At 38.1% G+C, this 20,785-nt stretch overlaps 1 protein-coding gene across 9 annotated transcripts in view; it reads right to left on the bottom strand.

Moving 5' to 3' along the window:
* Window positions 1-20,785, bottom strand: part of RhoGAP19D (Rho GTPase activating protein at 19D) — a 36,426-nt gene that overhangs the window by 2,307 nt on the left and 13,334 nt on the right. For 3 of the 9 annotated variants that reach the window (XM_018461585.1, XM_018461584.1, XM_018461586.1), the window contains 19 exons: window positions 15,238-15,435; window positions 14,918-15,157; window positions 12,792-14,433; window positions 12,328-12,414; window positions 11,487-11,690; window positions 11,287-11,364; window positions 10,354-10,471; window positions 10,019-10,129; window positions 8,796-8,913; window positions 8,621-8,704; window positions 8,315-8,530; window positions 7,620-8,147; window positions 7,162-7,542; window positions 6,936-7,074; window positions 6,585-6,703; window positions 5,646-6,440; window positions 5,204-5,342; window positions 4,463-4,523; window positions 1,994-2,271 (listed from right to left, as the gene is read on the bottom strand). In XM_018461585.1, the coding sequence (XP_018317087.1) occupies window positions 1,994-2,271; window positions 4,463-4,523; window positions 5,204-5,342; window positions 5,646-6,440; window positions 6,585-6,703; window positions 6,936-7,074; window positions 7,162-7,542; window positions 7,620-8,147; window positions 8,315-8,530; window positions 8,621-8,704; window positions 8,796-8,913; window positions 10,019-10,129; window positions 10,354-10,471; window positions 11,287-11,364; window positions 11,487-11,690; window positions 12,328-12,414; window positions 12,792-14,433; window positions 14,918-15,157; window positions 15,238-15,435 (5,536 nt within the window). The remainder of the gene's footprint in view (window positions 1-1,993; window positions 2,272-4,462; window positions 4,524-5,203; window positions 5,343-5,645; window positions 6,441-6,584; window positions 6,704-6,935; window positions 7,075-7,161; window positions 7,543-7,619; window positions 8,148-8,314; window positions 8,531-8,620; window positions 8,705-8,795; window positions 8,914-10,018; window positions 10,130-10,353; window positions 10,472-11,286; window positions 11,365-11,486; window positions 11,691-12,327; window positions 12,415-12,791; window positions 14,434-14,917; window positions 15,158-15,237; window positions 15,436-20,785) is intronic. The other 6 variants (XM_018461590.1, XM_018461589.1, XM_018461588.1 and 3 more) reach the window with 6 other exon arrangements.

Genomic DNA, 20,785 nt, shown 5'->3' with positions numbered 1-20,785 from the left:
CGAAAAAAAAACTGCAATAGAAATAATATAAACAATAACAATGGCAGCATCGAAACACCGTCGATAGTAAACGCAAAATTGTTACAAAAGAATTGATTAATTATCATTTTCAATTTCTTATCAGCATTTTCATATCACTCGGTTATTATTGTTGTTATTAATAAAATAATCGTTGTTTCGACAGCTGTATACATTGCAATAATAATATAATTAGCATCATCAACGCCTTTTCTTTTTTTCGTGCTGAAGCATGAAAATGATGAAGAAAATGTCTTTAAACAATTGAAAACACAGGATGAGAAAGATATGTACGTAATATAGAGAAAAATATGTACATAGATGTACGTAATGTTGTAAGTAAATGTTTGTAAATTGCAACTTTCATAAAGGGCGTCTAGTAATGTAAAAATAGAAATTAAAAAGAAAAGACGAGAGATACGCGATGTACAAAAATATTTAAAAACAATATATTAACGGTATTGCTAAGAAGCTCAAAATCATATAAAATATACACAAAAAGAACGACTTGGCTAAAGTATCTAAAAATTTATAGTTGTAATTTATCATAATTTTAATACAAATTTTAGTATTTTTCAGAATTTCTACTTTTCTACTTATAATTTCCTACTTTTTTAAAAAGTTTTGAAATTTCTTATATATAAATTTCTTATATTGGAATACTTTTCAGAAGTATTGAAAAAGTCTAAATCTTTTCTAGAATTCTTCCTATATATGTCAGGGTTGAGCATATTTCAAATACTTGTATTTGAAACGTAATTTGTATCTTGTATTTCAAATAAAAGGTTATTCAATGTATTTTTGTATTTCAAATAAAAAATTTGGAAATATTTTGTATGTCAAATACTTTAATGATATATTTTGTCCAGGCCTGTTATATGTAAAAATTCTGAAATATTCTAAAATTAAAAAAATTTTTCATTCTATAATTTCTGAAAAAGAAACTTATAAAATCTAAAGAAGTTTACATTTTTTCCGAAAATCTTCATAAATTAGAAAAAGACAAATTCTTATAAAAAATAATATGAGATATGAAAATTTTTGTCACTAAAGACAGATCTGAAAATATATGTTGGATCATCAAAGTAATTATGTAGGATGCTCAAGCATGATCAGCAAGACTGCAAAAAGTTTTCTAGCAAAAAAATATTCTAACAGCTTGGGCATCCAACATAATTATTTTCAGATTTGTATCTAGCTAAATTTTTTACTTCAGCAAAGTCGTTCTTCCCAAGTGTACTTAACAAAAAAATACTTAAACAAATACTTATCAAAAACTGAAACAACATCCGCTAAAATCGCCAAATTCATTATCGCTTTTTTAGAGCGAGATTCGATATGTCTTTGCGTAAAATACTTTCCATTCTAAATAACGTGTTACATTTTTGCAATTAGTAACGCCGTACATGTTATAGAATCCATTCATAATCATACGCTCAAACATCCGAACAGCACAAACGGTAAAAATAAAATAGCACGGGGAAACGATGCAGGTTTCGTCGAGCGCAACTCCTGCCCACCAGCAAGACGAGGTAGTTCCTGTCTAGCGAGTCAAAATAAAGAAAAAAAAACGAGGGAACAATCTCCAGCGTTATTGCGCGCGTGAAAGCCGTGAGACTCGCTCACATTCTCCTCGATGGTAGTTGAGGATACTGACGGAGTTTACAGCGAATTTACCACACTAGGCGCAACGAAAGATGAACGCGAACGAGAATAGGTGAATAGCGTGAACGAGAGAAATGGACGTGGCACGGATGTATAATAGACGGTTAGTCGTAGGAAAAGTATTACACAAATAACAATGTGTACGTATGTATGTCTGCGTGTATGAACGCGTGCTTGGTAATGTATGTAAAATTGAAAATAGTGTGTCAAAGCCATTCGGGTGAGCCAGCTGTCAACTCGTTGGACATCTCGGATGCTGGATGCGGCTGATTTCCAGACTCTGGTCTGGCAGAGCGGACCTGTAATTTACCTCGGAGGAATCGGTTTAGAGTCTTGGCGGTGGTGGTGGGCTCGTTGGTCGCCGATGATGCGGCTGCAGACGCGACAACAGTTGCCAGCGATGATGCTGCTGCTGCTGCGGCTGCTGTTGCTGTTGTTGATGCTGTTGCTCCTGCTGATGGTACTGACACGGGCACGGGCATTGGCATTGGCGACTGGATCGGTGTCTTCGGGGCGGCGCTACCGGGACCTGCGGTACCGTATAGGTGGGACGATATGTACCACCAAAAACCCGGGCTTGCTGTGTGCCTATACGTGGTATTCAACCATTTCGTTTCGTCATTCGCATTCGTCATACAATTCGTGACGGCCGGCGCGGCAGAGCACTAATCTCTTCCTCTCGTCTTCCTCCTTTGCGTCTGGACTCACCGTTTGTCTTTATGGTTTTCTATCCGAGCTGTTACTCTTATCCGAAGTATATTCCTCACGAGCCGATTGGCGCCGCGTTCGATTATCTTTTTGAGATCCGCTCAAAAAAACGGAAATAAATGCATTGCACGACGGAGAGACTAAACACTGAGCTTAGCGAAGAGGAAGAAAAAAAAAATAATAAAAAGAGAGAAAAGCGCGGAGATAAAGAGCAAGGAAAATTGAATTTTTAGCCATTTCTCAGCCGTGATCGAGCGTCGACGAATTTAGTCCTCGTTCCTTTTAAAGCCCATGAATCTTCGAAGGAATACGCCGTCTCGGGCCAACTATGAAATCATTTCTTTTTTTCGGGCGTGTCTGATCGCAAAGACGTAGACTGAGGCGGGCAGATAATCAGTTTATAATTAAGAGCACAATCAATCGGCAGAGGCAGTCGTTAACGACATAATTAGGCAGGCAGACGAGCAGTAAGATAAAGTGTGAAATTCAGAGATGCGCACGTGTGTGATGGGAAGGTGCGAGACTAGATTACTTTCGCTAACAGTCAAAACAGCCGCCCCATCAAACTTATCGCTTACGATGGTCACGTGTGAGAAAATGCCTTCAAACTGTATCGTTAAGAAATTGCTCGTGATCGAGACGTAAAGTGTGACTTTTCTAAAAAAGTTATCATTGTGAAGGCAAGCAACGGTTGAAGAATCATTCGAAGCGCTTACAATAAATCCTCCAAGGACATGCATGCGAAGAGAAACTATTTATTCGACAATTCGCATAGCTGGCGTTAGAAGGGTTCGAATATACTTTCTTTTTAATTATTTTCACAATAATTATATCCAATAGGAGTATCTTGTTTCTCCTGTTCGATATCAAATATGAAAATAAGATAAAAAGATTCTCAGTCCTTGCAACGTCGACTATACATCTATGAGAAAAAATCGCTGAAGATCGCAGAAGCAGCCAGTGTGAAATAAATCTGTTTTTTTTTTCTCAACGCCGAAAGCCAAAGAGTGGCATGCAGCACATGACAACAGCGTATAAATAGAGGATCGGCCAACAGGCGCGGCGTGTAACTCGGAAAAAGATATACACTATTCCTGGCCATATTATTAGACGCATCATACTTTTTATTGACTTTTAAAAATCAGATTTATCATCATTGTTGTAACCGATTGAAATATGTAAAGAAAATAGTTGTCTATAAAATAGATATTTTAATTCACCCGCCGCTTACAATGTATATATAAAAAAAATATGAACTCTTTACAGTTGTAAAAGAGACAGAAAAATACTCATATGTCTTCCGTTTCTATTATAAAAAAATTCCGTTTTATTTGTTTATTTTTTATTTATTAGTATAAAATTTAATTTAAATATTATATATTATTACAATCAAGATAATAAATCTAATAAATCAATCTAATAGTTGCCAATAGTGACTTAATAAAATAGTTAAAAAACATATATATATCTTTTTATTAAAAAAAAAAATATTTAATGATTACTAACAAAACTATATTTTTATTAATTGAGAAACAAATGAGAAAACCTTACTTTAGATATGTAAAAAGAAAAATCGATCACTCAAGATGAACCTATCAAAAATCTGTCTAATAATAGGCCAAAGACTATATATATACACAGTACACCCCATCCGAAAGACATATCACATATCACGGTATGACGTGCAGCTATTATGACGTCCACGCGATGTCCTTCGGACAAAATGTGTTGCGTGGGTATTGTTCCTTCTTCTTTTTTTATCCAGCGCTCTTTCTGTGGCCGACCCTCCTTGCGCTCGGTCGCGAAAATACTAAGATAAGTATTTTCTAAAATTAAAGATCTGTTTTCGTTACAAAAAGCCTCGTGTGTCGTGAACATGTGTTCGTACTAAAGAATATGCGAAATAAGTTGCTACGCTCCGAACTATGTTCGCGCGATAATAATGGCGAACGCAACGTAAGAGAATCGAAAGATTTCCATAAAATGATGTGATAACTTTGTAACATACACTTTATAATCGTATAATTAATCGACAAAAATCGTTTGAAGCAAATAAGAAGAGAGAATGTACCTAGAAAGCTTTTTGTTAATAGTGAGTATCTTCTGTGTCCACTGCAGAAAACAAGATCCTGCTACACTCACCGATCGTCAGAAGCGATATTATACAGAGAAAAAAGATATAAAAGAGAATATGAATAGAGAGGCAGATATATATTACGGGATAGAAAGTACGCGTCCTAATTGTACACGGATTTAAGAAATAGAAGTCGAATATATTATATATATCCGCGGAGAAATGAAAAGTGACAAGCAATGATGTACCTACATTCTTTCCTATACAATGAACACGTTACTATATCAAAACTTGCAGCTTTAACTCTCGCGTTGTTTTTTTTAAGAATCAATATATATGCAAATGAAATTAATATATACACGAAATGCTGCAGAAATAGCGACGGAATTGTCTTTTTGGTCGTGTATCGCTATTTTTCTAGCGCAGCCCTATTTATACATATAACATATACACTATATATATGTATATATATGGACCTTTTATAGCTCGCTCAAATTCCGATTATCAGCATTTATATGATATTCGCTAATTATCTATAAATATTCCTGTCGAGTACAAGAGAAAAACATTGTCGTGTGTTCATACACTGCTTCACACAGATACACTTTTACGTATTTATCGCTATATATAACTCTGGAAATATATCAATAGCACGAAAAATTTGCTTCGGTATTTAGTGCATATGAGAAGACTCAGAACACGACATTACATGAAATTATAAAAGAATGTGATACTAACCATCATCCGAGCCGTCGCCGGGAACACCTCGTTGCTGCTGCGATGGTGACGGGGAGGACTGCGAGAAATTGTGAACTTCGTGCAAAGAGTCCAGACTTCCGTATCGAACTGGCGGTAAACAAATCGACTCCATCGACGGCTGTAACACCAATAAATTCGTGTAAGTAAGCTTAGTCGAAAATAAAACGCAATAGGTTTATTCGCACTGCTTGAAACCCTCAAATATGTTTGCACTTAAAACGAGAGAAAGCAAAGATTTCAAATGCAAAAAGTGCAAGCAACGCAAACAGACCTTTTGTCAAATGGCAAAGTAATGCGCAAGTCAATTTCTACTTCTTGAAAATTTACTTGTGTTGATTTTGATAAATCACAGTATAAAAAACAATTGACTCACACCTTTACTATGCCATAATCGTTCAAACAAAAATCGTAATTAGCTTACATCCTTATCCGTCTTAAATTTCTTAATGACGCCGTTGTTCATCTTTTCCCCTAGTATGCTAGTTAGTTGATTGCTAGCTTGGGTTTTTTTATGTATCGTGGGATGTTGTTGCACGGCTATGGATAGCGGTGGTCTCGTGGTCGATCGCGACCTGCCATGTTTTTCAGGCAGATTTATTAATGATTTATCGGCAAGTCTCTCGTTTAAACCGGAGAGACGTTCTGATAAGAGACTTGGCGATACCGTAGTGTCAACTATACTATCGAGCAGATCGTCATTCTCCATCTCTCGTTTCGCCAATTGCCACTCTATCTCAATTCTTCGTTTCTCCTCCTCCCTTTTCTCAGCTTCGAGCTTCTGTCGATGCTGATCTCTCTGCAGCATCGCTTTCGTTTCTTCCTCGAATCGTCGTACTCTCTCCTGCGTGGTCGCGCTTAAACCGGCGTACGTTAAAATCGTTACTTCGTCGTTACTTTGCTTCGTCTGATTAGATGCGTTGCTGGACACAGTGGAGCTCGTTTCCGCTGAACTTAGACCAGTGTCAATCGACAATCTCGTAGAGTCTACAGATGGAGGTGCGGATTGAATCGCGTATTTGGCACGACTCAACGAAGACGTTTTGTGTGACAAATCACTATTGTTCGCGTCAACCGACAGAGAACGATCCGTAGAATGATTCGATTGACTCTTGCTCTCATGCATCTGCACGATTTCGCTGACGGAACACTGTCGTTCATTTAAGGCCATACTCTGTCGAATCGTCGGCAAATTCTCCGATTCTTGCTTCGACTTGATCTAATTTATTAAATATTAAATTAATATGTCGATATGTACATAGACAAAAAAGTTATGATTATAATATAATATAATAAATATAATGTAATATAATATTTATTATGATATAATATTATATTATAATCATAAATAATTAATACCAACCTTATCATGTTCATTGTTGTCAATTTCATCCTGATTCTTTCGTCTTCTTTGTATCTTTTTATTAGCTGCGGATATAATTGAAGATACGATGTCTCTAGCGGATGCCATATCGCGCATGCCTGTTTGATTAATAAAGAAAAGATAAACACATTGCTTTTGTAGATAAAATGTATAGCATGCTTCAATTATTTTTAAAAGTGCCAACAGTGTCAGTAATAAAATAAAAAAAGAACGAAAATAAAGTTTGTGTTTAAGATAAGTACATAGAAGATAAGAAAAATGACTGAATATGAAATAATACGTAAGAAAGTAGATATGATGTAACACGTAAAAAATAATACATATAATGACCTTCGATTTTCTGAATGTTGTTTAATAAAAGATTATGATTGGATGCTGGTTCAACTTCGCAACTGTCGGTTGGAAGGCTTAAATTTACGCTCAATCTGCTTAAATCGTCTAGATCGTCCTCCGAAAAGAACCAATCGACCTGAAACACATTGAACCGAAACACGTCGATATTTTATATACTAGCCCTTAAGAAAAACGGCGTTTTCCTTGTTTAATGAAGACTTACGTTATTCAGTAGACTCTCGACTATTCTACATTGATGCGACATATCGGTGACCATAGTGACCATATTATCTCTTGAACCACTTGCTCGCACTAGTGTTGGTCCGAAAACAATGGCTAAATTTTTCGCTTCCATTTTGTTGATCTCGCTATGCTCTACTATCTTCTTTAGATGCTGCATTAAAAACTTCAGCGTCTCAAAGTGAGGTTCTGGAAGATCTCGTAATAATTTTCGTATCGTGGTCATTCTCCTCTGTGGATCTTCTATCTTATCGGCGTCGATGAACATGGGATACAGCTCTGCTGTGAGCAAGGAATCAGGAAGTTGTCGGAAAAACGACTTTAGTAACGACGATATTACATTAACGTCGCTCCATCTCGGATCCTGTGGAAGAAAATAAGTCAAATCTCAAAAAATCTCGAGAAAAATATCCATCTCGCGAATGCAGTCAGATAGGATACCTGAAGGTTGATGTTCTCGAAACCTCTGTTGACACTGTCCGTGAGTTGGGCAATCGCAGCAGTGTTTCCTGGCACTCTGTAGATGCCCACAACCTCAAGTCCTCTCGCCTCGACAATGCTCGTGCACATCTCGACAATCAGCGGCACGTACTCGGAGAACGAGGATGGCGGACAAAGTTCGAGAGGTACTTTGAAAGTGGCCCCTTCTGGTGGTAATTGCGCCGTAGGTGAGGATGGCGCGCCACCGGCTTGACCGTGCATTCTCCTAAATTGTTTTGCCATTCTTCCTTTCCAAGTTTTCGATTTAGGCGATGGTAAAGGTTCCACTATCTGATTACTTGGTTTGCGCGTCTTGTTCACCGGCGATTGACCCGTTGGCGATCGATTCCTAAATGACGTTAATTTCTTGATGCCTTTGTGGCTCGGCAGAGGACTCAATCTTTGGATATTACTCGGAGGAATGCTGCTATTCGGAGTTGTGGGAGTTTGCGGAACGGCTTGCTGCTTCGACGTGCAAGATACAGCGTCCTGTAAATGAATATGTTTTTATGTAACAAGGAATCTTGGATAATTCGAAATTGTTAAAACAGGAATAGCAGAAGACTTTTAGTATTGGCTCCGTATCTTCATCTATTCCTTTTTATTGTTTCTAACTTAAATGATTCCGCAAAAAATATCCTATAATTAATGCTCACTGATGATTTTTCTGCAGCGGCATGGGAATGAAGTGACCTTAACCAAAGAGCCATGGATGCTGCATCCTCGGTTTGTAAAAGCACCTCTGCCGTAGGATTTGCCACTCGCAACACGTGTTTCCGCTTCGTATAATCTTCAGCGACGTCAACCACGGAACATCTAACGTCGACACTTTGTCCCGCATTTGTTTCGCTGTCGGTGCTCAACGAAGGACTCTATAACGAAGCGTCAATGAAATATTATGTTTTGTTTTGTTTGTCGGTCACTAATCGATATGCAAACAGTAACGTTTAAATGTTATTCACCTGGCTATGACGATCCTTATAGAAATATATTATAGGACCACGAAGAACACCCCAAACTTGCTTCCAGGAACGATCGGTAGATCGCTAAAGGATTATTAAATAGTTAAAAAGTAAATATAGTCAATGCATTCTAGCGCATCCAAATAAAATTCATTTGTTGAACTTGTGATCTCACCTTGCCATCGAGCACTGTGAATTTAACATGAAGTGTTCCCTCCCGTTCTACTGGTTCAACATCCTTTACAGTTTCGTCGCAGCTGTTTGAGGTATTATGCGCCACAGCAATGCTATTACTGGAAAAGAAATAAAGTCGTTGTTTGTAAATATGTGCACTGCTTTCTGTTTAACTACATAGAGTGATACAGTCGTCCATCTTCGATTTCAAAGATAATAAGAGGAATTTTACCATAATATTATTCACAACTACATTTCTTTCTATATTCTCATCTTTTTCTAAATTAAAAACTATACTGAAAACAGCGGTCACATCGATCTTTAGCTTATTAATGTCATTCCGTTAGTAACAATCAGCCAAATCAATATCTGAAAGGACACTAACATATCCATCTATCGTGTCAGGAAATCTAGAACGACAACAGAACGAACACAACATATGATTTTAATATCAGAGCCACGAACAGGGATGTGTCGCATTTTATGCATCTATGGACGTATGTCCCTTATCACAGTAGGAATAATAAACAAAAAAGGATATCTTATCTAACGCCACGCGCGAGCAATTAACGCGTACGAATTGCGAGGCCGTGATATATTCGGTGTATATCTCTATTGAGAAATTATCAGCTTTTTTTGATTCATTACGCTTTCCTACTCTTTATTTCATTTTTAATTTCGAGCTATTTAATTTTTTATTCTCATTTCATCTGACTTGAATTTATTTTTTCGTAAGCATTATTTTCTTTAATGCGTTTTTTTTCATTTAAATTTGTTGGTAGCGTAGTAGATGAAAGTTTTTCATTTTTTTCGAATAATTTGTTTCGCTTAAAAGACATTCACAAATGAATAAACTTCCTATTTTTTATTTTATTCTATTTTTTATTATGTAAATAATCTTTTTAATAGTTTCTAGATTTCTTAACTTTGTGATATGAAAAACAGTACACAAATGAACAGCCGTGTCTTTTTTTCGAAATGTCGCTAAAAGATGATACACAAAACATGATACAACTCTCATGCTTTATCAGCATTGCTACGCGATTATTCGTCACTCGCCACCATTTACAGGCAGGTAAATAGCGCAAACGTATATATACAGAGACGAGCGGATCGAGAGTGAGAGAGCGAAGGCAAATGTACACATTAGCTTAGAGGAGACGCGGAGCATAGATAATACAACTTTTTTTTCCGTGCTTCGCAAACGGAATCTTTCGCCCTCACCGATGATGAGAGTTTCGATGTAAGGACGCGGCCTGCGTCATATCCTCAAAGATGCGTCGCAGGGGCGTTATGTCGCTCGGAAATAACGGCGGTCGCCATCGTCTATGCGCACTGGAAACATGGACACGAACAGGTGCACAGCTTCGAGACATACTTACAGTTAACACCTTTGAGGTGATAACGAAATTGCCAACGTTGCTCATTATTTCATCTTGTGCGAGCAAAACTTATGAGAAGCATGGGAGGAGAAACGTATTATCGACAATATCTTTGTGCGTTTGAGAAAACACAGATCGGTGACTTGAAATCAGCACGAATTATAAAAGATCATTTACCTTCTGTGAATGTGAACAGGTTCAGAATCGCTGAGCTCCAAATCACTATCGACATGCATTCGTTCGCCCCACGTCGCTTTCAGATACGAAACCCGTCTGGTAGCACGATCCTCGTCACCTAAATTATGATTATACCGATTTTAATATCGTTTCCTCTTTTTGTTTCATGAAATTATAATTGTGACGCTTTCTTTTAATTACTTTAATTAATTACGTTTTGAAGTTTTGAAACACAAATAAAATACCTGTGTAAATCTCCATAATTGTCAGTGTGTAAATTATATATTTATAGCGTTAAAATATTTGACTAGCAATTAGAATGTACTTACCAAACAAAGTTAAAAGTAAAATGCGTTTAAGAGAGAAAGAATAAAAAAAGTCAAGACTCAAGTTTAGAGTCAAAACGTCTGCACAGGTTTACATTTTACTTTTTGGTACATCCTAATTGCTTGTAAATTATATTTTATCACTTATGAATGTATAATTCACGCACTAGCAACCACAAAGGTACATAAGCATTTTATTTGTATTGGATTTATTCTTGGAACCAATTATTATTATTTTATTTCATTTTTATTTTAACACATTTAGATTTATAACTATATAGCGGTACTCATTGATAAAAGTTTTAAATTGTTCAATAAATAAATCAATTGTTTAAGAAGACTTAAAACTACAATTCTATTATAATTCAATGCACATTTGTAAAAACAATCACTTTTTCCTGCACGGATATCAAGCTGAATTATAACAGTATTGTATTGTCAAGTGGCGTCTGCTTTAAATAACTGATTTATTACGTGTGAGAGAGACGTTTCTGGTGCAAGTGCGAGCGCGATCACAATTTCGATAAAACGCGTCCTCGTCGCGCTTAACGCATGCGTCGTAATAATTGCACGTAATGTTAAAAATATCTTCATCGTTTAAACTCACTGATCTGTGCATTCTTCTGTCGCCTAAGTACCGCGGCGTTATTGGTCGAGCCGTTGGGCGAAGAACCATTGACTGGCGCTGAAAGAGAAATCAATGGGACGATTATTAACGCTTTATGCTCGACCTTTATGTAACATGGACATGTGTGAGTGTACGATGTATATCTGTAAAGACAAGTGGTAGCGGCCGAAGGGACTAACCGATTTGCAGTTTGGCCGACTGCAAATAATTGTCCTGGTTACGGTAGGCTTTACTGTTGTCCTCGGTACTACCTTTCTCCTCGACGGTCTGCCACGTATGCCTGGCGCTGCTTCGTGCCGCTGGACCATTCGTAGCTTCCCAGGACTCCGCACTGTTGCTGCGTGCTCTCAAACGCACTGATTCTGTCTCCATAGTAGGCACATCTACTCGATTGAACGACGGGATTATTGTAGGCATCGTTAGGGCGTATTATTATATTTCTAATATAAACGATTGCGATCAACATCTATCGCTTTGTTAATAACCAACGGAAGTGGAGTATATATAGCGTGGTGCTGTGTTGTTGTCACTATGTAAAAGCGCCAGCGGATACGTCGTTGCTATTTTGAATAACCGACATATCGTAAGAAGCTCGACAACAAAAACGTTGGATGCAAGAGGGCAGTTAATGTCCCCTTTGTGTATAATGTTATATCGACAAATTCCACGGCTTTATCCGGTTACTTCCGCTTGGAAACAATCTCGGACAGATCGCGCGTCTTTATCAGACACGCAGTTTTAAACGATGAATTATTAAAATTGCTATGTTATCTATGTCGCGTAGGAATAAAAATATATCTACTTTTATTTTAGTTAGAGCGTGAGAAGCGGGTAAGGTGCATTAATTATTATATCATCTACTATATTGATGATTATTATGATCACAATATAGTACGAGTTATTACTAATGCCACATCGCGATCGCGTTCACACTGAATGCAAACGAATCACTGACAACACAAGAGCGGCACAAGACGACAATGCAAACAATATTCGACACAGCTTCTTAATTTTATCTACCTTTACTCTCTTTATAGTCGGCTGGTGGCTCGCAATGGATATGCTTGCTGCCTATAGGAATTATTCTGTTGCCTGTCAATACTGCACCTAAACGACGATACTTGTTTATTGAGCATTGATCTGAGCATTACTAGTTTGATCTAATCCTAATCGTGAGATTCATAGCGATTACCATCAAACCATCGGTCGATAAAAATCTATAATGAGATATTAGATTGATGCGAAAGATTTGTCGCTTTTTCACGTTCCGCGACAAATAAAGTTATAATACGTCGAAGTTTTTATTTATTATGAATTGAAAAGTATCTCCTCAGATGAAAAAATAAATATATTGAAGGCAGTAGCGAGATAACTTTGTTTCAATTTTGTTCTAACGTCAACTTTATTTGACAAATGTAACGACAATCAGTTTGCACCAACTTAAAAATGGAAAAGCGATTGCATTGCTCTTAATTGATGCTTACCAGTGTCAAGAGATTTTGTTTCTCTGGTCGGTAGCCTTCTCGAGTCCTGATTTTCGGCTTTAGATTCGAACTCTCGTTTTCGCACAGCCACATTCGGTACACTTCTCTTGTTCGACAATCTGGACAACTCGCTCTTGTAGAGATTTGTTCGATCGCCCGCGGGCTCGTCCTCGTCACTCAGCAAACGACCGGACTCAAACTGTTTGGCGCGTCTCGAAACGATCTGTAGACCCTGCGGCGGTACCGGAAACCTGATGTCGGCACTGGCTTTCTTATCCGGCCCCGGGGAAGATGGTAGTGACGAGGAACCGTTTCGCGTCTCTTGCGATGTCTGTTGCTGATTCGTACTAATATTCTCGTGTATTCTTGATAGGATGCTGACGAAACTACCTTTGTTTGTGCCTCGGTATTGTTCTTTTGCGAGCTCATTGTCATAGAGAAGTGATGACGAGTAACAGTGATCTTCGACATTAATCTGATTGTCCTCAAATTGCTGATCGTTCCGCGACTTTGAATACTCAGAGTTAGAATCCACGTCCTTTATCCTCTGCACACTCTGATTCGACGGCTTGTTCACTAGACTTGTGATGGTCTTGGTAACGACGTTTCTCTCTTGAGATCTTCTCGTAGGAGATTGTTGTCTCTGCTGTTGCTCATTCTGGCTGGGCGGCCAGATCTGTCTCTGCAGCTTTTGTGGCCTCGCGTAGAATTCTCTCTGGATCACTGAGGCTTGATTGAAATTTGGCAGTAGCGATGTCGCCGAGTCGAGAGACCAACCGATGGGATGACTCGGTCGCCGCAGAAATTCCGCCTTCTGCTCGAAGCTCTTACGAAGTCTGTTCATGATGACGGAATCATCAGAACACTCGTTGCCGGTCAGAGTCGAATTGGAATCGTAGGGAGACATACTTTCCTTGCTAGCGGCGGGCGACGAGTCTCGTCTCGATTCTATGCTCAATCTGCTGGATTCGCTTGACCTCAGCGCGTCGATGCTGCCGTAACTCGCCGTCTCGGAATCGAGAGTGTTGCCACTGCCCTCACTGGCTCGTCGCGTCACCATTCGCTTGATCGGCCGGTAGATCGGCACCTGTGGCTCTGCCTGCGACACCGGATAACGCAGCAAAGACGGTTGGTAATAATGCTGCTCGCTGACACGCACACGCTCGTAAATCGGATCATTGATTCTGTCATAGAGCTGTTCGTTGCTTGGCCGCGAGTATACTGATTCGGGTCGCGTCCTGTCGTACAGATCATACTTGGAATCCAAGGACAATCGGCCGCTCGATTGCACGTTATCCTCGTGCAGCAATTGCAGCTTCCTTCCAGAAACTCGAGAATCCTCCGAAAGATCGTATAACGCGCTTGCTTCTGGTATACCTCTTCGCTGCTGCAATGCGCTCGCGATCTGAGATTCAATCGGAACTTGAGACATCGTTGATGGCGGTATCCTGCACATTGCTTCCTCGAGATGATTTGGACTCTCGGACGATGGTAGAGTACAAACCCAAGACTGTCGCGTTCTCGGTGATCCACCCGGGATCATGTTGCTCATTGACCTACGTTGCTTCTGCGACAGCCTCTCCGGAGAACGCAACCGCGGTCGTTGATTCGTCTCAGGATTATGCGCCGTCTCGCCAAAGTACTAGAAAGTTAAGAAAAATACCTCTTACTCGTATTATAATTGTTTATTCTTATTGTACAAAAGAACGATTTTGTTGAAGTATCTAAAAAGTTAGATAAATACTGATCTGAAAATAATTTTATTGGACCATCAAAATAATTATGTAAGACGCACAAATTGATTGCTAGAAAGTCAAAACGTTTCTCTCACTATGCTTGAGTTTCCTATATAATTAATTTAATTTTCAAAGTTAGTTTCAGATCTGTACCTACCTAAACCTAGATAAATTTTTAAAATCGCTGTTCTCGTGTAGTTATATAAAAGCATGGGCTCAGAAAAAATATTAAATCACATTGGGAATTAAGATAAATTGATAAATCAATACGGCGGCGTTAATAAATTCGCGTTAATAAAATATGAGCGTCGGAAGTAAAGCAGAAAATAAATGGCATTTTACGGACAGGAAGATTGCTACTCATGCGAATACAAAAAAAATCTCACGTACTCGCTGCAAAATGTCATCCTCTTTGGAGACCACGAGGAGGCGCAGCCACGGTCCCGCTTGTTGAATGCGTTGTACCACGCTGGCGTACTGCTCGCCCCGAGTAGGCGTCCCGTCGACGGAGACGACGCGGTCACCGGTGCGCAATCCGGCCTCGGCCGCCGGCGAATTTGCTCGCACCTGCTTCACGAAGATCGTGTCCATGGGCTCGTCAACCTTGGTCCGCTCGTGTCCCGGTAGCATCTGCAACATGCGAGGGATTCCCTTTCATTCTCAGTCGATTTCAAGAACCCGCATCACTTGCTTCGGTCGATGACACTCACGTAGGATAGACAGGACTCGGGCGGATAGACGATGAAATGTCGCAGCGTAAATCCATAGCCATTCTCGCTACGTCGAAGCAGGAGGGTTCGAGGACCACGAGGTGGCGAGTTCTCCTTCTGAACGGATCTAGGAGACGTCGGATCTCCTGAACCAGGGCCCGAATTCGGCGCTGGTGGTGGTGGAGACGAGTGCCCTACCTATATACAATTAATAGATGAATCTTAGACGAAACTCGGTGATTGTTGTTAACGGTAATCCTTGGAAGAAGCAATTACTTACAATTAGTTATGTTAGAAATTTTATTAAGCGCCGATGAAGAATGTATTAACACTTCGTTCGCATACACCTTTCGCGACTTTTACGTAGCATACAGGTGTAAATTTGCACCGCCCAACTTTGGCGGTTTATAACTCCGCTTACAATAAAGCTAAATTGATTTTTTTTCGATTTAAAAAGAAAAAAAGGTAAGGAATAAAATTTTGTGTCAGTGATGTAAATGTTGAAAAACATTATTTTAATTAAAAATCCATTAAACTGAAACACACTCTGCGTTGAAAAAAATGACATTTTTTTTTAATGATCGCCATTTTTTTTATAATTATCGAAAAAATTCATTAAAAATTCATTAAAAATTCAAATTGCATTTTGAAGAGGAAAAATAGTATTTGAACACGAATCTTTTGGTTTTTTTTTTCAAATTTTTCAATGATCTATTTTTCATCCGGTATTAAAAATGGATAATTTTGAGGGAAATAAAAATGTGTATAATGTGAAAATTCTGTAGAAAATATTTATTATCTTTATCGAAAAACAAATTTCTTGATAAAAAAGAAAGAAACAAGTGTGATATATTAGAGCATGACTCGATTTCTGTCAGAATAGCAATCCATGCAGACAAGGGCGCGGTGATCAGAGCACATACGTTTTCTTACATTTAGGGTACTTCATTCTTGTTCGCCGAGCTGTCACAACTAGCGAATTTTGCTCGTGTGTTTTCCTTAATTACAGAACTAAATTCCGGCGGAGGCATTTCCATATTAAGAATTTTCGCAATATTCTTGCGCAATCCTGTTCGCACCTTCACGTTGGCCAAACGCTGCAGCTGGTTATGCCTTCGTTTAGTTATGCCAGAAACATTAATCGGAAAATTGTCGATTAAAAGTATATTAAAAATACAACTGATATATTAGATATTCTTAAAAGTCTAAAAATTAAAATGACTAATAAATGCAATGTCAAGTATTCCACTGAAAAAATGGATGTTTGCTATGACTTTTTTCCCTCCCTAATATGAAATTATATATAATTATATTTGTATTTTATTCTCCATCTGATATATTTTATTTTCGATGTTAGATGTTTTTTTCCTTTAAATTCAAACCACTTGACTATATTTAATTATCTCGATCTCTCACTCAATGTTAACGATAAGCATATTTGAGCACAAGGCGAGTAAGAATATACATCTACCTATCGCAAAAATATACATCTATCTCGCGTGTCGTGAAATTTCCAATACGCAAACATGAGTGTTAATAGCTATCATCGCTTTGAACAGCTAAAATATCATACGGTTGTCAAACATTGAAAGCCGGATTAGGTTCGAATTACCGAAATAGAATTCCAAATTCACACGCAAACCGTATATTTACGAAACATCGATCAAGTGCCTTCTCTCTCTTTCTCTCTCTCTCTCTCTCTCTCTCTTCCTTCTCTCGATTTGTACCGTCTGGTAGGTCGATTGATACTAGGAAAATCAATCCAATTCGAAAACGCGGCAGACAGACTCGTGGATATCCGCCAAGAATTATTCCAAGCCGACTCCGAGGCGGATGCGGCGGAGAGCTGGAAAGACGTTTAGCATATTCTCGTTCTCTATCGCACGAAGAGAGTTGAGTAAAATTTGGCGAACCGCCAAAAAATACGCGGCTCGAATTCGCTATAATGCGCACCTAGGATCGGGATGAACGGAATTCGGGTCGCTCGAAATGAAAGTCACGGAAGCGAGCACAAGGATGGAAATATTCGTCTCCGAAATAGAACTGATATTGTCGAGAAAAATCCAACGAATAAAACTTCAAAGACGAACGCTAAAAATTCTAAAAGATTTAAGAGATCAAGGAATTTTTATTGGAACAAAATGAACGTTTCAAGTTCTCTTCTCTTTTTAATATACATATTAAGATAACTTGTCTTAATCCTTAAACGGGAACTATATATATATATATATATAATTTACATTAATATATATTTATTTTTATGAAAGTTACAAGTAATCGAGTTAGATTGGATATGCTATAGCCAAGTATATATATATATATATCTAACTCGATTACTTGTAACTTTCATAAAAATAAATATATATTAATGTAAACAATTTTTTTTCAATTAAGTAAGAAAAAGCGCCAACTACATTTTTTTAAGTTTCTTTGTCAGAAAGCTCCGATCCTCAAAGAGTTAACAAAAAAGTTGTGAGCATTGGAAAATCATTAGAAAAAAAGTTGGGTATGCCGTATCGAAAAGGCATTTAAGGGTTAGTTTCCGCATAACTCATGACGGAAATGTAATTTCTATCTCGAACATAGGAAGATGAGGAATGAGATTAGAAACTAAAGTAAACGATGGCCGGAATGGCGATAAGACGGCGATCAGCGCGCTTCGCGGTTTTCCGCGTTATCTAATCCGCTCAAATACATTTCGCGTGAGTGCCATGAAATTGCGCATATTAACGGTACCATTTCGAATCGATAACATCTTTTTTAGTCGGTCGTCCTGTTCGATAGTCACGAATAAAGACGACACCGGGCGAATAAAGGGAATCGATAATATCGGGATTTTTGTCGAGGGTGACTGCGTACCTCTCCCGTTATTATTGTTTCGCGCCGTGCGGTTTTCCGGTATTTTGCGGACGAGCGAAGTCGGTCGATCGGATGTTCCTGTGCATGAAAAACAGATCGCACGGACGTGAGCGAGCGTCGATGACGATGTAGGTCAGAAGAGAATAGGCGTTGTCAACGGCAAGTGGGTCACCAAACCGTGCAGAGTGCGAAGCGGCACAACGGTCAATAATTATACACGGACACGTTTGTGTTCGCGACGTCTTCGGACACGCATGTAACGTCCCTCTCGCCCCACCCCGCCCTTCTGGTCACGCATCGTAAATCGCGACGTTCGATGTATCGCTAAACGCGTCTTACTCCCGGACGGGAAGTCGGTGATGGGGGGGATCAGGCAGGCCAGGAAGAGAGATATTTACGTATGCACATTGAAATCCACTTGCGAGAAGAGGGAACGCCGTGCCACGCAAGGTCGCGAGTACATTAACGAACTCATTTTCTCACCCTCGACGGCGTCATGCATGAAAGCCTCATTGCGCTGCCAAGCAACGTTTACATGATATTCGCTCGGCGATATTTCGTAAAATATTCCCTTGTGATGTCGTTATCGCGTTACCGGATGTTATCGTAATCGTTAATTATCAATTGGAGATGATTTCTCCTTGATGAGCATACAATCGTTCATCTTTTCCAACTTTAATTAAACTTTAACTCGTATCTCTCTTTTTCATTCTGTTTGAAATTAATTAAAGAAAAGAATTCTATCTCTCGTTTTTTTTCTGACACTTGATTTATTAGTGCCTCAACATTTATGTGTACAATTGTGTGTAAAAAACATTTGGTATTTGTGTTAAATTTTCTACATATAAATGTTGATTTAGCATGTAATTGTGTTATTTAAATATTTTATGTTAAATTGATATTCAATATTTCTTACAATTAGTGACAAAATAATAGAATGTGAGTAATTAAATAAATAACAAAAATAATGCGTTTTAAAATTCTAAGATGAATAAATACAATTTGTGTTAATTTAATACATCAAAATATTAATTTTACTGAAAAAATATGCTTCGAACATTCGCTCACAAATTGTATCAGTGTTACATTTTTGTGTTAATTTTTTCCATAATATTTACGTTACTCTCTAACATATTCATCCTGTGCTGAATTAACATAAAAATTTCCAACTGTATATCTGCTACTTTATCTTTCATATTTCTTTTCGTTTCTTTGTTAACTATATCTATTTTATTGTGCACTTTGCAATAGATTATTATTGTTATTATTATTACTATTATTGATTTGCCAGAAACTAACATTGTCTCATGTTAATCATTTGAGAGTCATAGACAGAAGAAAACTTTTTCTAAAAAAAAGAATAGATTGAAAAAGATAACATTAGCTTAAGATTTTCGAGAATGCACACAGGGATTCTTCTGAAGAATTTCTTCCAGATCCCGCGGAAATCTCGTCTAAAGTTTTAATCAGCCGTTAACCGATCGCAAACCGGTTCACGCTAACTCTCGCGAGGGGTACCGATCTTTGATTCGAGGTCTGTTATCCTTTTCGCTGACCGCGACGTTCGCCGTTTCACCTTTGCCGACGAGGAGCACGCGGTGCGCAGTTCCGACATCGATAACCTCAAGTTCCGGGGAGCGTTACAGCCATTTGTTTACCATTTTAAAGAAATATCGAGCGGACGATCGTTGTACGAATGATCGAGCGACTCTCATTTCTCAGCGCAGAAACGTGCAGAATATTAAAAACAGGATATACAACGGTAATAAATGATCGCCTCGCTCGTTCGCTTTTCAAGGAAAAAAATATGATTAAATGGAGTTCTCTTGTGTTCGCGAAGACAAATAAATTGGTCAAATTTTGCACTCGACTTTTTAGTCGCACGAACAATAATACGCGATAATTCTCCTATTCTCCTATCGCTCACGCCATGCGACGACTATTCTCATTTCACGCCAATCGTCACGCACTATTCGCGAGCGTTTTCCTTGCTATCAGTGCTAATACGAATGGCTTACGTAATTTCGTTTTACCGGCAGCTCTTATATAAGAAGCAACTCCGATCGACGACCGACAGTCGATTCTCAACTTTTCCAACCGCATTGAGAATCGAAATTTCGCTGGAATTTCAACGTTTTAACGTTCGTTTATCCCATTTATTCCACTTGTGTGTATACACAACGGCTGTGTTCAGAGAAAGTATAGCTATGCAACTGTTATAAAATTCTTCAATATGATTGGGTCTTGCCTTTAGTTCCTCGCTGGATTTAAAGATTAAAATATACACGGAAAGAACGATTATTTAAAAATTTAATTAAATATAGATCTGAAAATAATTTTGTTGGATCATCAAATTAATTACATAGGAATTTTAAATATGATGAGCAATGTTGCAAAAACATTCTAGCAATCAAATTAAACGTTCTACATAATTATTGGGTGAGTACAAAAATTCGTGCTTGATTTATTATTCAAAATTTAAGTAGTTGCAATTTCATTAAAAATAAATTTCAATATCAAAAAAGGATTTTTAAGTTTAAAATTTTTACTTTTAAAAAGTTACTGCATTCTTTTTGAATTTCTGTGAGTTTAGTAATTTTTACGTATAGAAAATTACGAGCTAGACAAAATTTTCTTCTCGCTTTATGGGTCTGTCACGTGTTAAAAAAAAGTTTGCACAAATTTCGAC

The sequence above is a fragment of the Mycetomoellerius zeteki genome, unplaced genomic scaffold, assembly GCF_001594055.1.
Source record: "Mycetomoellerius zeteki isolate Tzet28-1 unplaced genomic scaffold, Tzet1.0 scaffold124, whole genome shotgun sequence".
Taxonomy (NCBI): Eukaryota; Metazoa; Arthropoda; class Insecta; order Hymenoptera; family Formicidae; genus Mycetomoellerius; species Mycetomoellerius zeteki.
Note: the sequence above shows the minus strand (reverse complement) of the source record. Positions and strands in the feature narration are given on the sequence as shown.